Consider the following 18,704-nt stretch of genomic DNA (forward strand, 5'->3'; position numbering starts at 1 on the left):
GCACTGCCGATGCGTCATGCACTGTACTGCCCATGTTGCCGTCTTGTCAGGCGGAATGCGCACAGCGGATCCGGAGAGGTGAGTTTAGGGTCTTTGGGGGGCGCCGTGGCGGGCCCCACTGTGATATTCCACTGGCGGCGGCGCCCGTCACGCCCGTGGGCAGCAGGCCTTAGTCTACAATTAAAGTCTGCATTAAAAAAAACTGAATACAGAAAAACTGCAACAAAATCCTTCGCCCATCCTGTAGAGCTCACTGACGTCAGGTCAGGTGACATCCCCAAGTCACATGACTCTAGCAGAGGCGGGCTCTGTAGAAGGAAGAGTGAGTTCTGGGATGCCTGTGGACGCGCGGCTCCTTTCAGAGACTGGTATTTAATCACTGAAGCAGCTAAACACTAGGACTGTTCAGGACTAAACCGCCAGGGGGCAACACCGTCCTTCCCAGTAATGGGGAGTAGCCGCCTGCTGTTTAGCCAGATCTGTCGCTGTGCCTGCAGCTGTCAGCGGCTCCGCACGGAACTATAAGCCACCGCCATGTCGGTCACACGTGTGCGCTCCAAACACGTCCACTTCCTGTGGGGGCGTGTCTCGATGTCTGATTGGCTTGCACTATATTGGGCCCGCCTCTTTCCCGCGGCTGATTGGTCCTTCACTAGAGCGTTCTCCGTCTCCACGGCAACGGTTTCTTCTACTTCCGGCATGGACGGGAAAAGGCCGCCGTTCGGTAATCGGCATCTGAGAGATCCGAGTCAGGTCTTCCAGCACAACGCCTGGTAAGCCGGGATGTGTGAGGATAGAAGCCATGAAGATCGGTAGTAATGATCCACCAGGCTGATAATTCTTATATATGGGACCTTAAAGGGCCAGTCCACTGAGGATCACTGCAGAGAGCGGCCCTTGCTCAGGGACTTCACTGTGTGTGTGTGTGTGTATGTATATATATATATATATATATATATATATATATATATATATATATTTACACCGTAGAGTCCATTCATTCGGACATAGTGTGGCAGCCGGCGGTTTCCTTGGCGATGCACCAGCTTATCACTGTGCGGTGATGTTATAAATGTGTTGCTATAAGTATCCCTCCACTTTTCCTTCGCTCTCCTCCTGGTAGATCTCCGCCATTGTGTTTTTTATTTCCTATCATCAAGACCTCTGCTTGCTGTAAGTTACTGGAAACCCTGCCCCTCACTGTGTATTAGAAAGCTGTAGAATGTGAATGTGGTCACTGGTTAACCCCTTAAGAACCAGGGTGTGTTGTACCTAAAGGAACAGATACTTTTTTTAGGGATTTTACCAGTTTGGTGGTTTTACCAGCCTTTTTTTTTTTTTTTTCCTTCAGCTCTTAAAACCAAAATAATTTTTTTCCCATGACACATGGGGCTAATTTTATTTATTTTTCTTTTATTAGGGGTAAAGAGATTTAAAAAATAATAATTTATAGTTTTTCTAATTTAGTCTATTTATGTTAAAATCCTCACAAATATGAGCCCCATGCTTTTGACTGGGGTCATACCCATGAGCGGTGTTTTCCTGCACGGCACCGCAATGTGATGTGGGAAACGAATCGCAGCATGTTCTATCTGGCTGCGAGATCTCGGATCGCCTATTGTATTCAGTGGGGCTGACCGCAACATCGCCGACAACATTGAAAGCAATGGCAGAAACTCCGCGATTCTCTGCCGTGGCTGTGACAACCGCGCCGGGAGATGCCCTACTTCCCCGAAGTGATGCAGGGCTGTTTGGTCATGAAAGCGCCTCGCATCCTCCGAGAATTCACATGGTGGGGAGCTTGATATGGGTGCGGGATTCATGGCCCCATATCATGATCGCCCATGTGAAGTTAGCCTAAAGCCCAGGACCAAGTGCTGCACATCTACTGTGCTTGGTCCTTTAGAGGTTAAAGGAGTTGTGTCAAGGTATAAAGTTTATCCCTTAACTTTGAAATGGGGTCCCGAAGGTTTCTGCGTGAGTGCAGCGCAAGCCCGCATCTACAGCGCCTCTCCATTCATTTCAGTGCGAGCGCGAAAAATTGCAGAGCAGAAGTGTGCAAGCGTCTGCTGCGCTCCCAGTGAAAGGATTGGGTGGGGGATAACTTTATATTTTGGCACAGCCTTTAGGGTATGTTCCCACATGGAGGATTTACTTTGGATTTTCTGCAGTGGAGAAATCCCCGTCCAAATCTGTACCGTCGGGGGTGGATTTTCATGTGGATCTGCAGCAGATTTCACCAGTTCAATTCAGTGGGGTGAAATCAGCTGCAGATCAGATCAAAACCCGCGGCAAACGGTGTGGGTTGGCTGCAGATTTCCTTCTTGTGGAAAATCCGCTGTGTGCGAACATACACTACAGCCTCGTTTACGTATCTTGCAACTGTTTTAATTGCAGCTCATTGTCGGGAGATTTGAATATGTTTTCAGCCATTTTATTCTAAGCTACGTTTGGCGCAGTTAGGCCCAATGTCCATGGGCGAGTCCGATTTCCGGAATCTGCGTGGATCACCTGCGCGGAAGATCCACAAATCAAGCCGCCCATAATGAAGCATGCGGATGTGGATCTTTTGGTTCGGAAAACAAATCACAGCCTGCTCCATTACAGTTCGGATCCCACAAGGTCAGCTTTCATTGAAGTCAATGGAAACAATCTGATCCCCCGCCCTGACCGCAATTCAATTGCGGATGGTCTGCGGATTCCGCGGTAAAGCAAGAGCTAAAGAAAAAACTCCACCGCGCATGTGCGCCGGCCGGCACTTCCGCACACATCCGCGGTGAAGAAAATAGAAGCCCCAGACAGGTAAGCAGGGTCCTGGGCCGCGGGCACGGTCAGATTCCGCTGCAGGCTTCCGAATGAAGAATCCGATCCGCCCGTGGACATGAGGCCTTAACCCACCAGTATTGCACGTTCATGTGTGTACACAGATAATCAACGTGTCTGATGCTATGATTGTGTGTTACAGGGACAACGTCCAGTGGTCGGAGGAGCAGCAGTCCGCAGCTCATAAGAAGGTCCTGGAGAACAGCTCTCAGCCGCTTCCAGCGGAGCAGCAAGGTGACTGTCAGCTCTGTGGGCTCCCGGGCCTCCAGGATCTGCCGAGTTGTGGTCAGGCCATGTTTATGGAGTTCTCTATCCCTGGTGGGCTCCACATCTGCAGACCTGAGCCGTGTGTATTCACATTTATGAATAGGACAAGTCATCCATAGTGCCTGTTAACGGTCAGTCCACTAGAAAGCATCAAAGGGGTTGTACCAGAATTACAAGTTATCCCCTATCTGCAGGTCTCGTGCCCCCCTTGCCTCGTCGCTGCAAGGATGCTTATCCCACCCACACTGAATGGCGTGCTGGTAGAGCATGCTGGTCAACACTCCATTCATTTTGCCACTCGGACACCTCCGGCAGTTCTATTGAAAATCAAGGGAGCGTCACCGCCCTTGTGCAACCGCCACTCCATGCAATCTCCTATTCTTTGTGGGGAGTACAGTGAGGCAGATGGGGGACATGGGACCACCATTCTCTGTACATACTTCCTTTGGTTTGCCCACACTGGCTCCTGTTAGATAAGGAGTCTAACCCTTCTATTCTGTCACGTGTCCAATCTCTATTGTTCCCTGGCAATTAAACTATATGTCAACCATTGATCCTGTACACCCACCTGACCAAATAATGACTATGGGGAGGCAGTATGGGCAAACTTGGTGTAGAGGGGGGGGGGGGGGGGGGGGAGTCAGCAGGAACGCAGCTGTAACATGACAACTCCTCTTTTAAAGTTAACTAAACTTTTCTAAAACTTCTGATGACATATTGACATGTTATCAGTTTTGATCAGTGGGGATCCGAGTTCGGAGACCCCCACTGATGGCTAAAATAGCGGGGCAGAATTCTGAGCACTGCACCCGATCGGCTCTGCTTGAACCCTTGCATGAATCAATAGAATGTCTATACACTTGCTCCAAGGTTTAAAGTCCAAGAGGCACAGCTCTCCCTTCGTTTTCGTGATTGTGGGGGTCTCGGCTCCCAGACTCCCACCAGTGAAAACCATTACATGTCAGAAGTTTTCTGAAAGTTTACTTACTTTTCCACCATTTTTCACCGATGTTCTTTCTCTGGTTTCAGAGGAATATGAGAATAAAGCCAGCAGCTTCTGGGACGACTTCTACACCATCCATGAAAACAGGTTCTTCAAAGACCGGCAATGGCTCTTTACAGAGTTCCCTGAACTGTCTTCTGGCCACAAGAGTCAGGCGGCTGTAGATGGAGAACAGAGATCGGACTCCGAGAAGAGCAAGGATTATCCAGGATCTTCAGCCACTTACCGCATATTGGAGGTACTGACCATAACCCAACCCAATTCAACACACCACCTTACTGCTATACAGATGTCATAGAGGGAGCTGCTGTCCTGGGGCCCTTGTACATGGGACGATTGGTGGACGCTTAAGTGCCTAACAGTCGTCCCAACAATTATGGCTCCTATGCGGTCACACAGGAGTGATATCATTCACTGAATGGAGTTGCAGCGGGTCGGAGTCTCTTCCAGCCGCCGGCCTCCATTCAGAGTAAACAGGCTGTTGCTCATAGGTGAACGACTGCCTGTTTATATGGGCTGATTGCCCTTGTCTGGGGCACTGCTGCCTCGTACTTTACCTTATAGCACCAGTTGCTCCATCTTCATAACAACCTGTTTGTTCATGTCCCCTTCTTTTCCTTGCTCTTAGGTGGGCTGCGGAGTAGGAAATACAGTCTTTCCCATCTTGCAGACAAATAAGTAAGTAACTTTTTACTATTTTCAGTAGTATCTGGAATGGCTCCTTTTTAGAATAGGAGTTGTAGTTTGTAGGAGTGTACTGAATGGAGCCGATGGGTAGAGGCATCACATCCGGACGAGTGAGAGAAGGTTATTGTAGTTACTGCAAGCAAAGTTACATTAAATCTTTCAGTTTCCAAAAAGCTTCATGTTGCGTGTATGTGTATATACTGTATACAATCATACAACTGTATGCACCGAATGGCTACTTTATTAGTGACCCCGACCCTTTCACAATTAGAACCTCCATGTATGGAAATTCTCCCCGTGACCCCGGAGTGCAGAATAAAATCACAGGACAAGTTTTCCGTTTATCAGTTTGTGTGAATCCACATTAGATGGGAAAATCCAGCGATCTGAGCGACTTCCAACAAGGCCGGGTCATCGGTACTAGACTAGCAGGGCAAGGATGTCACTGCCAACCATGTGGGATTTTCTTGTGTAATGGTGTGGAGAGTATACAGAGAATGGTGTTATCAAGGAGATCCTGTGCACATAAACAGCTCGTCGACGAAAGGGGTCAGAGGAGGATGTCAGGAATCATTCCAATGAACAAGTGCTGCACAGTCAGGCAAACTGTAACCAAATACAACTGGTACTCCCACTAACATGTCTGAACATGGAACGCGCCCTTCTGGAGTACGGATTGGCTATAACAGCAGCCGACCAGTTCCAGCAGCAGAGAAACAGAAAGGCGAAACTCCAGGGGGCAAAACAGCACAAAAGTTGTATTATTGAACAGTGTAAACCCATCACCTGATCAGATGAATGTCAGGTTTAAGGAGGTGGAGTAGTGGTGTGGATGTTTTCTTGGCACCCCTGGGATGGGCGCCATGGCAAATTGCTGCAGTCCTGAAGGCCAAAGGAGGTCCAAATGCTACTAGATGGGGGGTCTCTAATAAAGTGGACATTCAGTGTATATAATATGACCCTACAAAATTAGAATCCAAAATCGATGGCTGCCTGTAACTCCTCCTCTGTAACTGGACTGCTGCTTTCTGTAGAGCGTATACTGCCCCCTACTGACACAATCAAATAAAAGATATTGCATGGTAGATCTATTTGTCTATGGTGTGAGCAGGTAATGACCGCTGTGCTTTCTTCTACAGTGACCCCGGCCTGTTTGTATACTGCTGCGACTTTTCTTCCACCGCAGTGGAGATTGTAAAGGTACGAACTATTGAGGACTTGAGCAACCACCCAACTCTGTTAACGAGGGAGGCCTTATATTTGCATACTGTGTATATTGCCTATTAGCCTACTTATATTGCATATCAGTGGATATTAACCTGCTAACTACATATCCCGAGGGGCGTGCATGAAGCTGCTACACAAGACCGATATTGCAGCAGAATGAACAACTTTTGCGTGTTTGTCATAGAACATCTCGCAATAAACCAGCCGTTGTACAGCCATGGTGACGGGAAAATAAAATGTTGCGGGTCTTGGATTGCATTGACGTAGGAACAGATCAGTGAAGTAAAGTGTTTATTCTGCAAAAGTTGTAGAACATAAAAACTATATAAAATTGGTACCAACACAATCCTACTGACCCCACAGGATAAAGATACTACCTAACTTAGTTTATGATGCTGATCAGTAGCGACAGGTTCCCTTTAACAAAAAAAAAATGGTAATAAAATGTATTTTGTATTCTTCATACCCCAATATTATTCCTATGAAAACTACAACTCGTCCCGCGAAATACTGTCTCATAACGCAGCACTGAAGAAGAATAAGGAACGTTATGAACGCCATTCCTTAAAGGGGTGCTCCCAAGATTGACTTTCTATCACCTATGCACGGGTTAGGTGATAAGTCTGATCAGCGGGGGTCTCGTGTTTCCCTGTCTTCCTCACTGCGGGTTCACTGCATCCCCCACCGTGAGGAGGAGATTGAATGGGGTGGTAGTTACACAAGCTCGGTGCCGCTACGTTACTCTTCAGTGGGAATCCTGGAGATGCTACTGCCGTCAGCCCTGCTGAAATGAATGGAGCGGCACTGTGCATGCTTGCCCGCTGTTCCTTTCAAGCTCTATATCACTGCAGGGGGTGCAGTAAGCCCACGATGAGGACAAGGGAACACAGGACCCCTGTTCTAGGGATCAGTGGGGGTCTCGGCCCATTCAGACTTTTATCACCTATGCATAGGATATGTGAGAAAAGTCAGTCTTGGGGGATACCACTTTCAAGGGAATGTCACCCCCCTCCTTCCCCACCAAAAAAAATAATGACCTATTATATAAATACATTTTTGTGTTAAAACATATTTTAAAAAGAATTTTTGTTGCGTTTTTTTTCTTTTTTAAATCCTAAAATTCAGCATTTTCCCACTGACCACCGAGTCGAATATCTTGTCACTTCCTGAACTGTAGAGAAAGCTTTGCAGCCATCTTCTCACTAACATCACAGGCAGGATTACACTGAGAGGTGAGGCCACATGTAGATAACACAGGACCCTCCATTCACAAGAGGTGTAAGCTGTGACTATCTACTCCCCTCCCTGCACAAGAACCCCTTCACAAGTCACAGAGCATGTCTAGAACATTCTCCCATACAAGTCAATGGGTCTCTTCCTGTCCATTGTGTGAATGGCCCATGAAGCTGCTGTAAAGCCTATCTAATTGCTGTTAAATCTAGTTCAGGAAAGATGGCCGCCCCTCATAATCATGTATAGACAGGATAATAAAAAACAATAGTCTGAAGATAAAAACAGACTAGAAAATTGGAATGTCTATCTAATTTTAATTCATAAAATAGGAATTTGGTGATCTAGTCCCTCTACGGCTAAAGGCCCATTTACATGCAACGATTATGGTTAAAAATTAGCTCAAAACCGATCGCTTGAGCAATAATCGTTGTGTATAAATGCTCCCATCTTTCACTGTTCGACTGATCGATGATTTTTAGGCGAGCATAAAGTCCATCGTTCAGCCGGAGAGCAGATAATACAAACCGCATGCTGTTTGCTGTACATGGTGCTGTATTCTCCACGGGAGCTGCTGATTACAGTGTTTTCAGCAGAAAGCACATAGCAGATCAAAGGAGCTGAATGCAGAGAACAGACCACCTGCTGTTCTCTGCATGCTGCTCCAGAGGCTCATTTACATGCAAATGCAGGTGATAAGCTGCTAATGGACATCAGTGTCCATTAGCAGTTTATGCAAAACAATCGCTAAAAACCTATCCTTTGATCGATTTATCTTTGTGTGCTAATGAGCTTAAAATTAGTGACATGCCTAAGGAGTTAAAATACACTTAAGGGGTATCACCATCGCAGCCAGTCATGGCAGACATAAGAATAGCAGTCCGAATTCTGTGATCACTGGTGGATGGGATTACGGAAACAGACGAACTGAACGTTCTATAACTTCAGTGTAAGTGAGTATTTTGGAAACTTCTTGGCACAACCAGTTTGGCTGTTTCTGCAATTTCATTTGCTGGCGGATTGATTATCCGTAATTCTGGCCTTTTAGTGATGGGAGTCTTAATACTTTGCCATGGCTACTAACAGCCGTCCTGGCCTCTGCACCTACAAGCTTATACTGTACGTCAAGATTGGAAAATTTTATATCTTGTGAGATTTCCTGATAATGTTGGGATTTTGATGCCAGAAGTTGTGCAGCATTGGGGTCTTGGTTAACCTGTCACCTCCCTCCAGTGCCATAGACATAGTAAGTTTACGTCCTGGCAGCAGGGTACTTCCCGCAACAGGACGTAAACTTACGTCCTGGAGATAGCGCGGGATCACATATGAGCCGGCTGTCAGTCACAGCCGGCGTCCCGCTGCAACAGCGGAGGGGCATCGGAGATGTGTGTGTGTCCCCCCCCCCCCCCCCGCTGTTAACCCCTTCCCTGCCGCGATCTAAGTAGATCGTGGCAGGGAAAGAGTTCACAGAGGGAGCGCGCTCCCTCTGTGTCTCCGGCCGGCTCTTGCGATGTTATCGCGAGAGCCCGGCCTGTCGCCATGGTAACAGGACGCCAGACACTGGCGTCCTCTATTACCAGTGCCTGAGATCGCTGTATAAGCGATAACGCATGGCAGAGCAATAGCTCTGCCATGCCTTATGACAGCGATCATCAGGGCAGTGGTTAAAGTCCCCCAGGGGGACACAAATGTTGTAAAAAAAAAAAAAAAAACAAAGATTAAAAAAATGAATTTAAAGAGTAAAAAAAAAACTTTTTTAATGCTTTCTCAGATTAGCATAAAAAAAGGTAAAAAAAAATAAAACCCCACATATTTGGTATTGTCGCGTCCGTAACCACGCGTACAATAAGATGCACGTGCTTTTGACTGTGTGCACGGAAAAAAACGCTGAAAAACTGAGGCAAAATGCTAATTTTTAGCATTTTGCCTCACTAAAAACGCAATAAAAGTGATCAAAAAAGCCCTATGTACCCCAAAATAGTACCAGTAAAAGCTACAGCTCGTCTCGCAAAAAATAAGCCCTCATAGAGCTCCGTACATCAAAAAATAAAAAAGTTACAGGACTAATTGCAGTGATTTAGAAAAAAAAAAGATTTCCAAAAAAAGGGTTTTTATTGCAGAAAAGTGCAAAAAACTAAAAAAAAGTAAGAATTTTGGTATCGTAACCGTACCGACCCACAGAAAAAATGGAATGTCTCATTTATGCTGCATGATTAACGCTTAAAAAAAAAAAAATCTATGGCAGAATTGATGCGTTTTCTCTCCCTGCTATCATAAAAAAAAAGAAAGTTCTACAATATAGTTAATGTACCCAAAAATGACGCCGATAAAAGCTACAGTTCGCCACGCAAAAAACAAGCCCTTACACGGCCGCGTCGACGGAAAAATAAAAAAGTTATGGCTTTTGATAAACGGATAAGAAAATCCGCCAAAAATTGTTGCGTCCTTAAGCCCAAAATAGGCCATGTCATGAAGGGGTTAAATACACATTGTATGTACACTCGCTGACAAAAATAATGCACTGAGGAGTTGTTGGAATTGGATAAAACATCCTATGTGTGATTATAATGATGATATAAGTCAGTGATTATAAGATTAGAGCGAAAGGATAAGTTTATGGGGAAAACTGTACAATTCAGAGGAGGCTCTAGTACCCCGTCAGGATGCCTCTAGCCTGGATACACGATGTGATCCGGGTGGGCATGAAGGCTCTAGTACCCTGTTGTATCGCCCCTATCATGTAAACAAGATGTGATACAGGCAGGCATGAAGGCTCTAGTACCCTGTTGTACTGCCTCTAGCTTGGATACAAGATGTGATACAGGCAGGCATGGAGGCTCTAGTACCCTGTTGTACCGCCTCTAGCTTGGATACATGATGTGATACAGGCAGGCATGGAGGCTCTAGTACCCTGTTGTACCGCCTCTAGCTTGGATACATGATGTGATACAGGCAGGCATGGAGGCTCTAGTACCCTGTTGTACCACCTCTAGCTTGGATACATGATGATATATGGACGGGCATGGAAACATACAGGGTTCATATGGTATCCAGGGGCACATTTGCCCACAGGTGTTCAAACTAGACCTCTAGATCTTGCACACTTGTAGGTTAGGTTGCCGAAGCTGACGTCCCAGAGTGTGCCGTAAATGATCGATTAATGATAACGCTACTAACCGGGCAGCCATGAAAGTGTGACAATGTTGTGGGGACATTCCTGTGCCCCCCCCCCCCCCCCCCCCCCACCGGGCATTATCCTGCTGCCTCTTGGAAGCCGCCATTAGAGGAGCACATGTGGCTGCAGGATGTCCTGAACATATCGCTGAGCTGTCACTGTCCCTCGTACCACTACTAAGGGTGACCTACTGTCGTATGCGATGGCCCCTAGGACCATCACACCAGCAGGGAGCAGCGTGCTGCTCCACAGCAAAGGCAGGCTAGAAGCTCTCCCCACAAGGCCTCCATACTTGAACACGTCCATCATCCATGCCCAAACAGAACCTGGATTCATTGCTACAGATGATACAGTTCTAGTTCCATAGCATCCAGGGTTCTCATTCACAACACCAGTGCGAACAAAGGCAACAGCGTTGGGATGTTAGCAGGACATGTAATGGGCACCGTGACACCACATTTCCTTCTGCTAATTGCCCGGGAATGGTCCAGGCAGAGACAGGAGCCAGCAATGAAGGTGATGGACAATGAAACTGTTGGATCTGCTCATGCTTGTTGGCGGATTATCCTCTCTACCGATGGTCTGTCCGGAGGTTCGCCTTGTGTGCGCGCCGTCACTGCTCCCAGCTCCTCCTAACAGCTTGGTCAGACCGGCCTAGGTGGTGGGCAGTTCATTGTAATGACCATCCAGCTTCTCTCATTCCAATGATGCGCCACTCTCAAAGTCTGTTAACTGGGCAAAATGTCTTCGAATGCATCGTAGAGGAGTGTCTAGTAGTCAACGCTCTCTCATTAAGAGCTCAACTACACAAAAGTAGCCTCTGGAGGCCTTTTATGGCCTCTGGTGGTAAGACCCAGCGTCTTATCAGACCACAACTGTAACCCTTTACATACCGTATCTCTCTGAGACATAACTGCGCTGAGTTTAGCAACAATCCAATATTTCTATTCAGGTGCACAACTTTATTATTTTTTTTGCCAATGAGTGTATATTAGTTAGTGTTATATTTTAGTATTGTTTTATCTTATACAGAGTAACCCTAATTATGACCCATCGCGATGCTTGGCCTTTGTCCATGACCTCTCAGACCAGAGCGCCTCTTACCCTATTCCCGAGGAGAGCTTGGACGCCGTCGTCCTGATCTTCGTCCTTTCTGCCATCCTCCCTAGCAAGTGAGTGACCTGTATAATGTGGAGTCATTCAAGCGTCGGGCCGCGGAGATGGATATGAATGACTGCAGCTGCAGGTTTAGCGCTGAGCTTGCAGGACTGCGACGCTGATCACTAACTTCTGTGACTGAATAGAAGTTCTTACAAGTTTGTAAAGTGTCTATTATACACTAAAGTCAAAGCTTCACAGCACCTCTCCATTCTGGGCCCGAGAGTCGGACCCCCAGCCGTCAGAAATTGATATGATTTTTTTTGAGGTGTCTTACATATTTCCTCCATGTTTAACCCTATCGCTGCTTCCATTATTTTTATACAGGATGCAGGATGCCATTACACGTCTGAGCAAGCTGCTGAAGCCAGGCGGTTGCATCCTCTTGCGGGACTACGGCCGGTATGACATGGCTCAGCTGCGCTTTAAAAAAGGTACCATATTGTCAGTCTACTATAATGACATGAAGGGTCTTAAATGCATAATTCAGTATTTGAAATTTACAATCCTGTAGTCTGCAACCACGGAGAAACAGATCTGCATATGAGCTGTGTGCAGAAAACGGTAGAGTTTTAATGAGGACTGCACAGCGCCATACTTCTCTATAGGTTGTGTGTGGTATTGCTGCTCCACCCCATTGACTTTAATGAGTCTGAACTACAATAGCAGACAAAATCTACCCAAGGATATTTATGATTCTGCAAGAAAGCAGCCATATTTTCCTAATCCCAGACAACCTCTTTATAGGGGTATTCTGGTGCTATTATGTTTTCCTCTATCCGCATGATGGAGGATAACTAGCTGATCAGTGGGGGTTCAACCGCTGGGACCTCCACAGACTACCAGAACGGGACTCCTGTGTCTCCTGAGAGACTTGCAAAACGAATGGGGCAGCAGTGTGCATGCTCTGCCATCGCTCCATTCATTTCAATGGGAGTGCCGAAAATAGCAGAGTTCATAATCTCCAGTACTCTCATTGATATAAATGGAGTGGTGGCCGATCATGGGAGGACGCGAGACCCCTGTTCTGACAATCTGTGAGGGTCCCAGTGGTCAGACCCCCCCCCCCATTGATCAGCTAGTTATTCCCTATCCTGTGGATAGGAGATAATGTATGGGGTCACTAACTTTTCAAATAACTTGTGCTTATAGGATAGCCAGTGTGATAAGTAGCAAAACTGCTATTTAAGTCTGGCTCACACAGGCATATGATTACCGCATATTGTGCATGCGCTGTATGCCCGCGTGATACGTGGTAATTTACAGGCAATCAATTACATTGCCTTACACAGTTCTGCGTGACTTCCATAAAGGGACGCAGCATGTTCTATTTTGCCACGCATACATATATAGGCGATAGAGCCCATTGTTCTCTATGGTTGCGTATATTCCCCCTGCCTTGCTGTTCACTGTCTGCTAGCTCTTAATTGCCAATTGGCCATAGGACAGCAGAGCAGGGGATGAGTCATCATGGTCATTGAACTCTATGCAGAGAGGAGGAGGAGGGAGAGACACGCATCGAGATCTGCAAGTAGAGCTAAAGATGAGATCTGCTGTTTATACACGATGTACACTGCTAAATCTTTCTGTACACTCCTACACGATGAAGTTAAATTTGCGTGTGTAAAAGACAGATGGAGAGCAAGATCTCTGTAGTTCTTAGAAAACAATCTATAGAACACAGCAGAGGCTCCTCCCACCAGTCCTAAAGGATGGAGAATCAGATATATACCCTCCAGCGGAGCAAATTGCAGGATACAAGTTATATAATGACCATGAATAGGGTTATTCCTCATGTACACGGCAGCTTATTCTGAAGAGCTATCTTAAAACTCAGGTACACTTTAATGTCACTGGATTATCATCCCTTTAAGGGCGCCCACCCACTGGCGTTTTTTTTCCCTGCGAAATTCGCAGCATTTTTTTCTCTGCAGGGCTCTATGGGACTTGTAATGTTAAAATCGCGATCGCCCAAAATCGCGATTTCGCGGTAAATTGCGATTTTGCGCGATCGCGATTTTAACATTACAAGTCCCATAGACCCCTGCAGAGAAAAAAATGCTGCGAATTTCGCAGGGAAAAAAAACGCCAGTGGGTGGGCGCCCTAACTTGGGCTAGAAACTTGTCACTTTTTTTTTTTTTTTTTTTTTTTTTAATCAAAGTGTATTTTAATGATCTTATTGTGAAGGGGATCTCGCTGTTCCCCGCTAATGTATGCTTTATAATCTTACAGGGCGCTGTCTTTCTGAAAACTTTTATGTCCGAGGAGATGGGACAAGAGTCTACTTCTTTACACAAGGTAGATCTTTATGCTAGACCCAAATAAACATGTCCTATTGGAAAAATATCACTTTCAGACCCCACAAATGGATCATATTAGAGGGAGTCTGGATAGCATGTTCGAGCTCACAATCTGCAGGCATCATGTTATAGAGCCGGAGGAGCCGAGCAGATTGATATATAGTTCAATGGGGAAAGATTCAGTATAACTTGTATTTTATTCATTTCTATCACTGCACATTCTGACCTGAACAGTCCAATGGGCGGAGCTATCAGTGATTGACAGCCTTCTCTGTATGTACAGTCATTCACAGCTGCCAATCACTGCTAGGACCGCCCACTGGACTGTTCAGCTCAGGATGTGCAGAGATAGAAATGAATAAAACAGACGTTTTACTAAATCTTTTCCCATAAACTATATATCAATCTGCTCAGCTCCTCCCGCTCTATAGAACATGATGCCTACAGTTTGGATAGCATGTTTGAGCTGACAAATTTCCCTTTTAGATGAAAACAGCAATGCAAAAATAGCTGAATTTTGCACGTCAAAATCTAGTGGAAAAGCTATAGAACCTGCTACAAACAGCAAAGGGAAAACCATAGTGTTCTACATGTCCCAGGAGCTGCACTGAGCAGTCAGAGGATTAATGTGCGCAGCAGATGAGCTTCGCACTGATCCTATGGAGACAGCAGACATTCTAGCACGCACTCCTGTATGTATGTATGTATGTATGTATGTATGTGTGTATATATCTATATCTCTATCTGATCGGATAGCGTCCTGTCACTTCAGCTCCTTCTCATACTAGACAAAAGATTCTCTCCCCTTCGACCATCACTTGCAACATCTGCTGTTCTCCTGGCCACCTCCACTCCTTTCTATCTGTCTGGCTGCGGTTTCCTCATCCCACACGGGCAAGGCTAATATCGATTTTTCACAATTTTGAAGAAAATTAAAAAGGCAAATTCAGTTGATCACCCAGCCCTATGTGCCATACTTCCTCATGCCCACTGCAGCTAATCGCTGGCCTCATCAGTAACACTAGCATGGTTGGCAAGTCATTGCTGCAGCACAGTGAACCATGACCCGAGAAGACTGCTGGAGCCGCGGGGGATTTCACCGAATTTTTACAAAGCGAACATTATTCCCCTAACCCTTCCTACAGCTACTTTAATTTCTCAAGCACAACCCCTTCTAGAGGGGCGTTCTGGAACCGTTTTGGTTACCAAAATAAGTGCAGGCAGAGAAAAGGAAAATCCACTAATATTCTCCTACCGCTGTGATGTGATGTCGCATCCGGGGCTAGGAAGATGCAGTAAGTGACCACTGGACAGGACTTCATATTGGATGGTATATGATCTAAACTATATGGCCATATTACTCAATGTGAGTCATGAAGAACAAAAAGCGGGGTGGGCAGAGCTCTGAAGAAAAGGTACGACTATGCAGGAGACTGTGAAAGGTGCTGCTAACCTAGCGACACTGTATGCCCTAGGGCTATATAGGTTCAAGGAGTGAAAGTGACATGTCAGCTGACAGCGGCTCCGTAGGTTCTGCCTGCTGATCACTTGGTAAAACTGCTTTGGCTTTTATTATATGTGAAGAACGGTCTTCGGCATCTAGATGTATTTGAGAAAGAGACATTGTCTTGAAACGTGTCACACTCGCTGGTTCTTAAAAAATAAATAAAGTAAGTTGTCGCCATGCTCATTCATTCCGCCTCTTTTCTCCTACTTGTGGCTTCTGCACCTCATTCACTTGTCAGGCAGTTTAAACGCTGTTCAGTCAATGTTTCACATAATGACAAGTGAGCGAGAACTGCACAATTCTCAACGAGAATCGTGCAGTCTAAACACACTAGCCGAGCGCGAATTGCAACCAGTCAGACCGTGAAGCGGGATGGGCAGCGATGGTGGTAGTCACTGTGGCCTAGCTGCATACCTCACGCACAGACGGCGGTATGCAACTTTAAAAATAATAAATTGGCCTTTTGGGTGCTACCTGCAAAGTCTGGCAGGGTAAGATGCTGGTTGTCAAGTTCTTGACGCCTGTCCCTGACAAAATAATGGAAAAATAAAATAAAACATTTCTGTCCCCTGAAGTGTAGTGCAGTACCTCAGTGCAGATGTTTGGTGGTGGGAAGGGACTCCAGGGGGAAGAATAAACGGTGAAAACATGAAATAGCTTACTACTTAAGAGAAAAGGACTTTCCAGCTTCTTTAATTCAGTCGGAATTCCTTACTTTGAGGTAGACTTTACTTAGACAATTCTAGTACAACGATTTGAACAAGTACAGGCATGAAGTGCAGACATCCTATCTGATCAGTATTGGGCTCCTTTGTCAGTAAATGAGCACGGGAATTCTTTCTGTCCTCTATGCTTTGCCCTCCTGCTTTTCTTTCTTTCTTGTTCTATTCTTTCAATTACAAAGCTTCTCTTCTAGTGCATTACAGTTACTTTTGGACCTTGCTGATTCTTCTGATTCTGTCTTTTCTCTATCTTGCTGAAACTTCTCTCTTTAGCTCCTTTTACTTTCTCTGAAGATATTACACAATTTTTGGGAACTCGCATTTTCTTCCTCCTTCCCACCACACTGTCTCACAGTTGCTGCTCCTTCTTACTAGCACTCCATCCCTGCTTTTTCCAACTCCTCTGGTCTTGGACTCCCCTTTTGAACTCCTCCCGTGTATTTTATACTAACCTCTATTGACCAACTCGTGCGGAGGACCTATCTACCAATCACAGGCTGCCTATCTCCTGACTGACTCCTCTAGTTTAGGCTGACACTTGAAGAAGTAAAGTGTGGTTTGACCAACAATAAAACCTTAAAGTGACATATACATACAGTAGATCAGAGCCCACATTTTATTATGGAGCGTACAGTCCTGTATACTCCAGAATGAGCTGGCGATGACGTCACCAGCTCGGGCAAACGAGAATCGGCCCATGTGAAATAGGCATTGTGGATCGGTAACTCATGGTACTGATGAGCCTTTTGATTTGTAACTAGATATATTTATTTTTGATCCCAGATGAACTTGGAGACTTGTTCACTACTGCCGGCTTGGAGAAAGTACAAAATACAGTGGATCGCAGGCTTCAGGTAAACCGCGGCAAACAGCTGACTATGTACCGTGTGTGGATACAGTGCAAATACCGCAAGCCTGGTAACTCTCAAACCCGACACCAAGAGAACGCCTCACCATGACACACTGCCACCGGGTGAAGCACATTACTGTTCCGCTAAAGAGACCATATTCCATATACAATACGTATCGGATGCTGAGACCGTTCATCATTGGCCTTCCGTTCGCCATGGATAACCTCTGTGCCAAGAATAAGCCATGGCTGCCAAAAGGACCATCTGAACCCCCAGACTTTTTACGGGAAGTGAATAAAAAGACGGCCAATGTATGACGTTTATGGAACAATGTGATGTCTCCCATACCCTAACCTTTCATGTGATCTTGCTGCTGGGTTTCGCCTCTCGGGGCAGATTCCTCGACAGCCGGTTCTTAAATTGTTTTTGTTTTTAGTTTATTTAAATAAAGCTTTTTCCCCCAGTCGTCTCCACGACAGCACCAATGAGATTGCCTCCTCCTGGTAGGACAGGAACATACTGAGAGGTTAAAAGCTCCCCCCCTTCCCCACTTTCCTCAGTGTCTTCCTGTCCTGCCAGGAGGCAGGATCTATGAGAGGAGCTGGTAGAGAAGCCAGAACACCAGCATCACAGGTCGCAGGGTGTCTGCAGCACTGGTATAAAGATGAGTGCTCCAGCCCCAGAGACAGCTGAAACCTCAGCCTCAGCGGCCGTAAGTAGCCAGTGCGGCAAAAATACAATGCAAATATCCAGTATGTTGTGTATGGAAAAATTGCATGTTTACCCGCAAAAATGCTTTGTTTGTCAGGGGGATAAAAAAAGACATCCCCCCCAGAACAAAACTGCGAAAGTGCGTGGAATGCGGGACGAGACTGCCAGCCACGTATCAGAGGCCTCTATGCAAGGCATGCGTGGCTAGGCTAGTCAGAGAGGAATCGGGGGGATTCCTGGATGACGTTAGAAAGCTGGTGAAGGAAGAGGTTCAATCAGCTCTAACGTCACTGCCGGCACCGCCAGCAAAACGCCAAAGAAAGGCATATGTTCCCGAGGAGTCTTCTGATTCCGAGAACTCCATCGGATCAGAGCAAGAGGAGCAGGCGGCCAAAGAGTCCTCAGAGGAGGAGGACTACAGGAAATATTTGTTCCATCAAGATGAATTGACGGAACTAATTAAATCAGTTAGGGCTACGTTAAAAATAGAACAGCCCAGAGAGCCGCGGACCCGACAGGATGAGATATTCAGTGGACTTGGGGAGAGGCGCAAACATACCTTCCCGGTCCACAAAAACATCTCTAAAATAATTCAGAGAGAGTGGAGTAAACCAGACGCAGGTTCCTACTCCGCTCGAGGCGTAAAAAGGAGATACCCCCTGGAGGAGGAAGCTTGCGCAAGCTGGGACGAAATACCTAAGGTAGACGTCCCGGTGGCCAAGGTAGCCAAGAGGACGACTCTGCCCTTTGAGGATGCCGCACAGCTAAAAGACCCCATGGATCGCAAGGCAGAGGGACTCCTAAAGAAATCATGGGAGGCAGCGGCAAACATCCTTAGGCCAGGGATCGCAGCCACTTGCGTGGCGCGGACCCTGGGGGTATGGTTAGAGCAGCTGGAACTACATCTGACCAACAAAACGCCGAGGGATCAGATCCTTAACTCCCTTCCCATACTGCGCATGGCCACTAACTTCCTAGCGGACGCCGCAGCCGAGACCGTCAAACTCTCAGCAAAAGCCACAGCCCGCGCTAACTCAGCCAG

At 46.3% G+C, this 18,704-nt stretch overlaps 1 protein-coding gene across 1 annotated transcript; it reads left to right on the forward strand.

Annotated features, from left to right (window-relative positions):
• Positions 1-322: 322 nt before the first annotated feature.
• Positions 323-17,425, forward strand: METTL2A (methyltransferase 2A, tRNA N3-cytidine). The gene is made up of 9 exons (XM_066586437.1): positions 323-773; positions 2,966-3,057; positions 4,120-4,331; positions 4,722-4,771; positions 5,920-5,980; positions 11,445-11,584; positions 11,898-12,004; positions 13,804-13,869; positions 16,884-17,425. Exons 1-9 carry the CDS (start codon positions 535-537, stop codon positions 17,057-17,059), a joined length of 1,143 nt encoding a protein of 380 aa, XP_066442534.1. The 5' UTR covers positions 323-534; the 3' UTR covers positions 17,060-17,425.
• The last annotated feature ends 1,279 nt before the right edge of the window (positions 17,426-18,704 follow it).

The sequence above is a fragment of the Eleutherodactylus coqui genome, chromosome 13, assembly GCF_035609145.1.
Source record: "Eleutherodactylus coqui strain aEleCoq1 chromosome 13, aEleCoq1.hap1, whole genome shotgun sequence".
Lineage (NCBI taxonomy): Eukaryota > Metazoa > Chordata > Amphibia > Anura > Eleutherodactylidae > Eleutherodactylus > Eleutherodactylus coqui.

Bases quoted from the DNA above. Each gene is read 5' to 3' on its own strand.
- METTL2A (XM_066586437.1), top strand. From the start codon at position 535: ATGTCGGTCACACGTGTGCGCTCCAAACACGTCCACTTCCTGTGGGGG. The intron at 774-2,965 runs GTAAGCCGGGAT...TGTGTGTTACAG, and splicing joins GTCTTCCAGCACAACGCCTG to GGACAACGTCCAGTGGTCGG. The intron at 13,870-16,883 runs GTAGATCTTTAT...TTTTGATCCCAG, and splicing joins AGTCTACTTCTTTACACAAG to ATGAACTTGGAGACTTGTTC.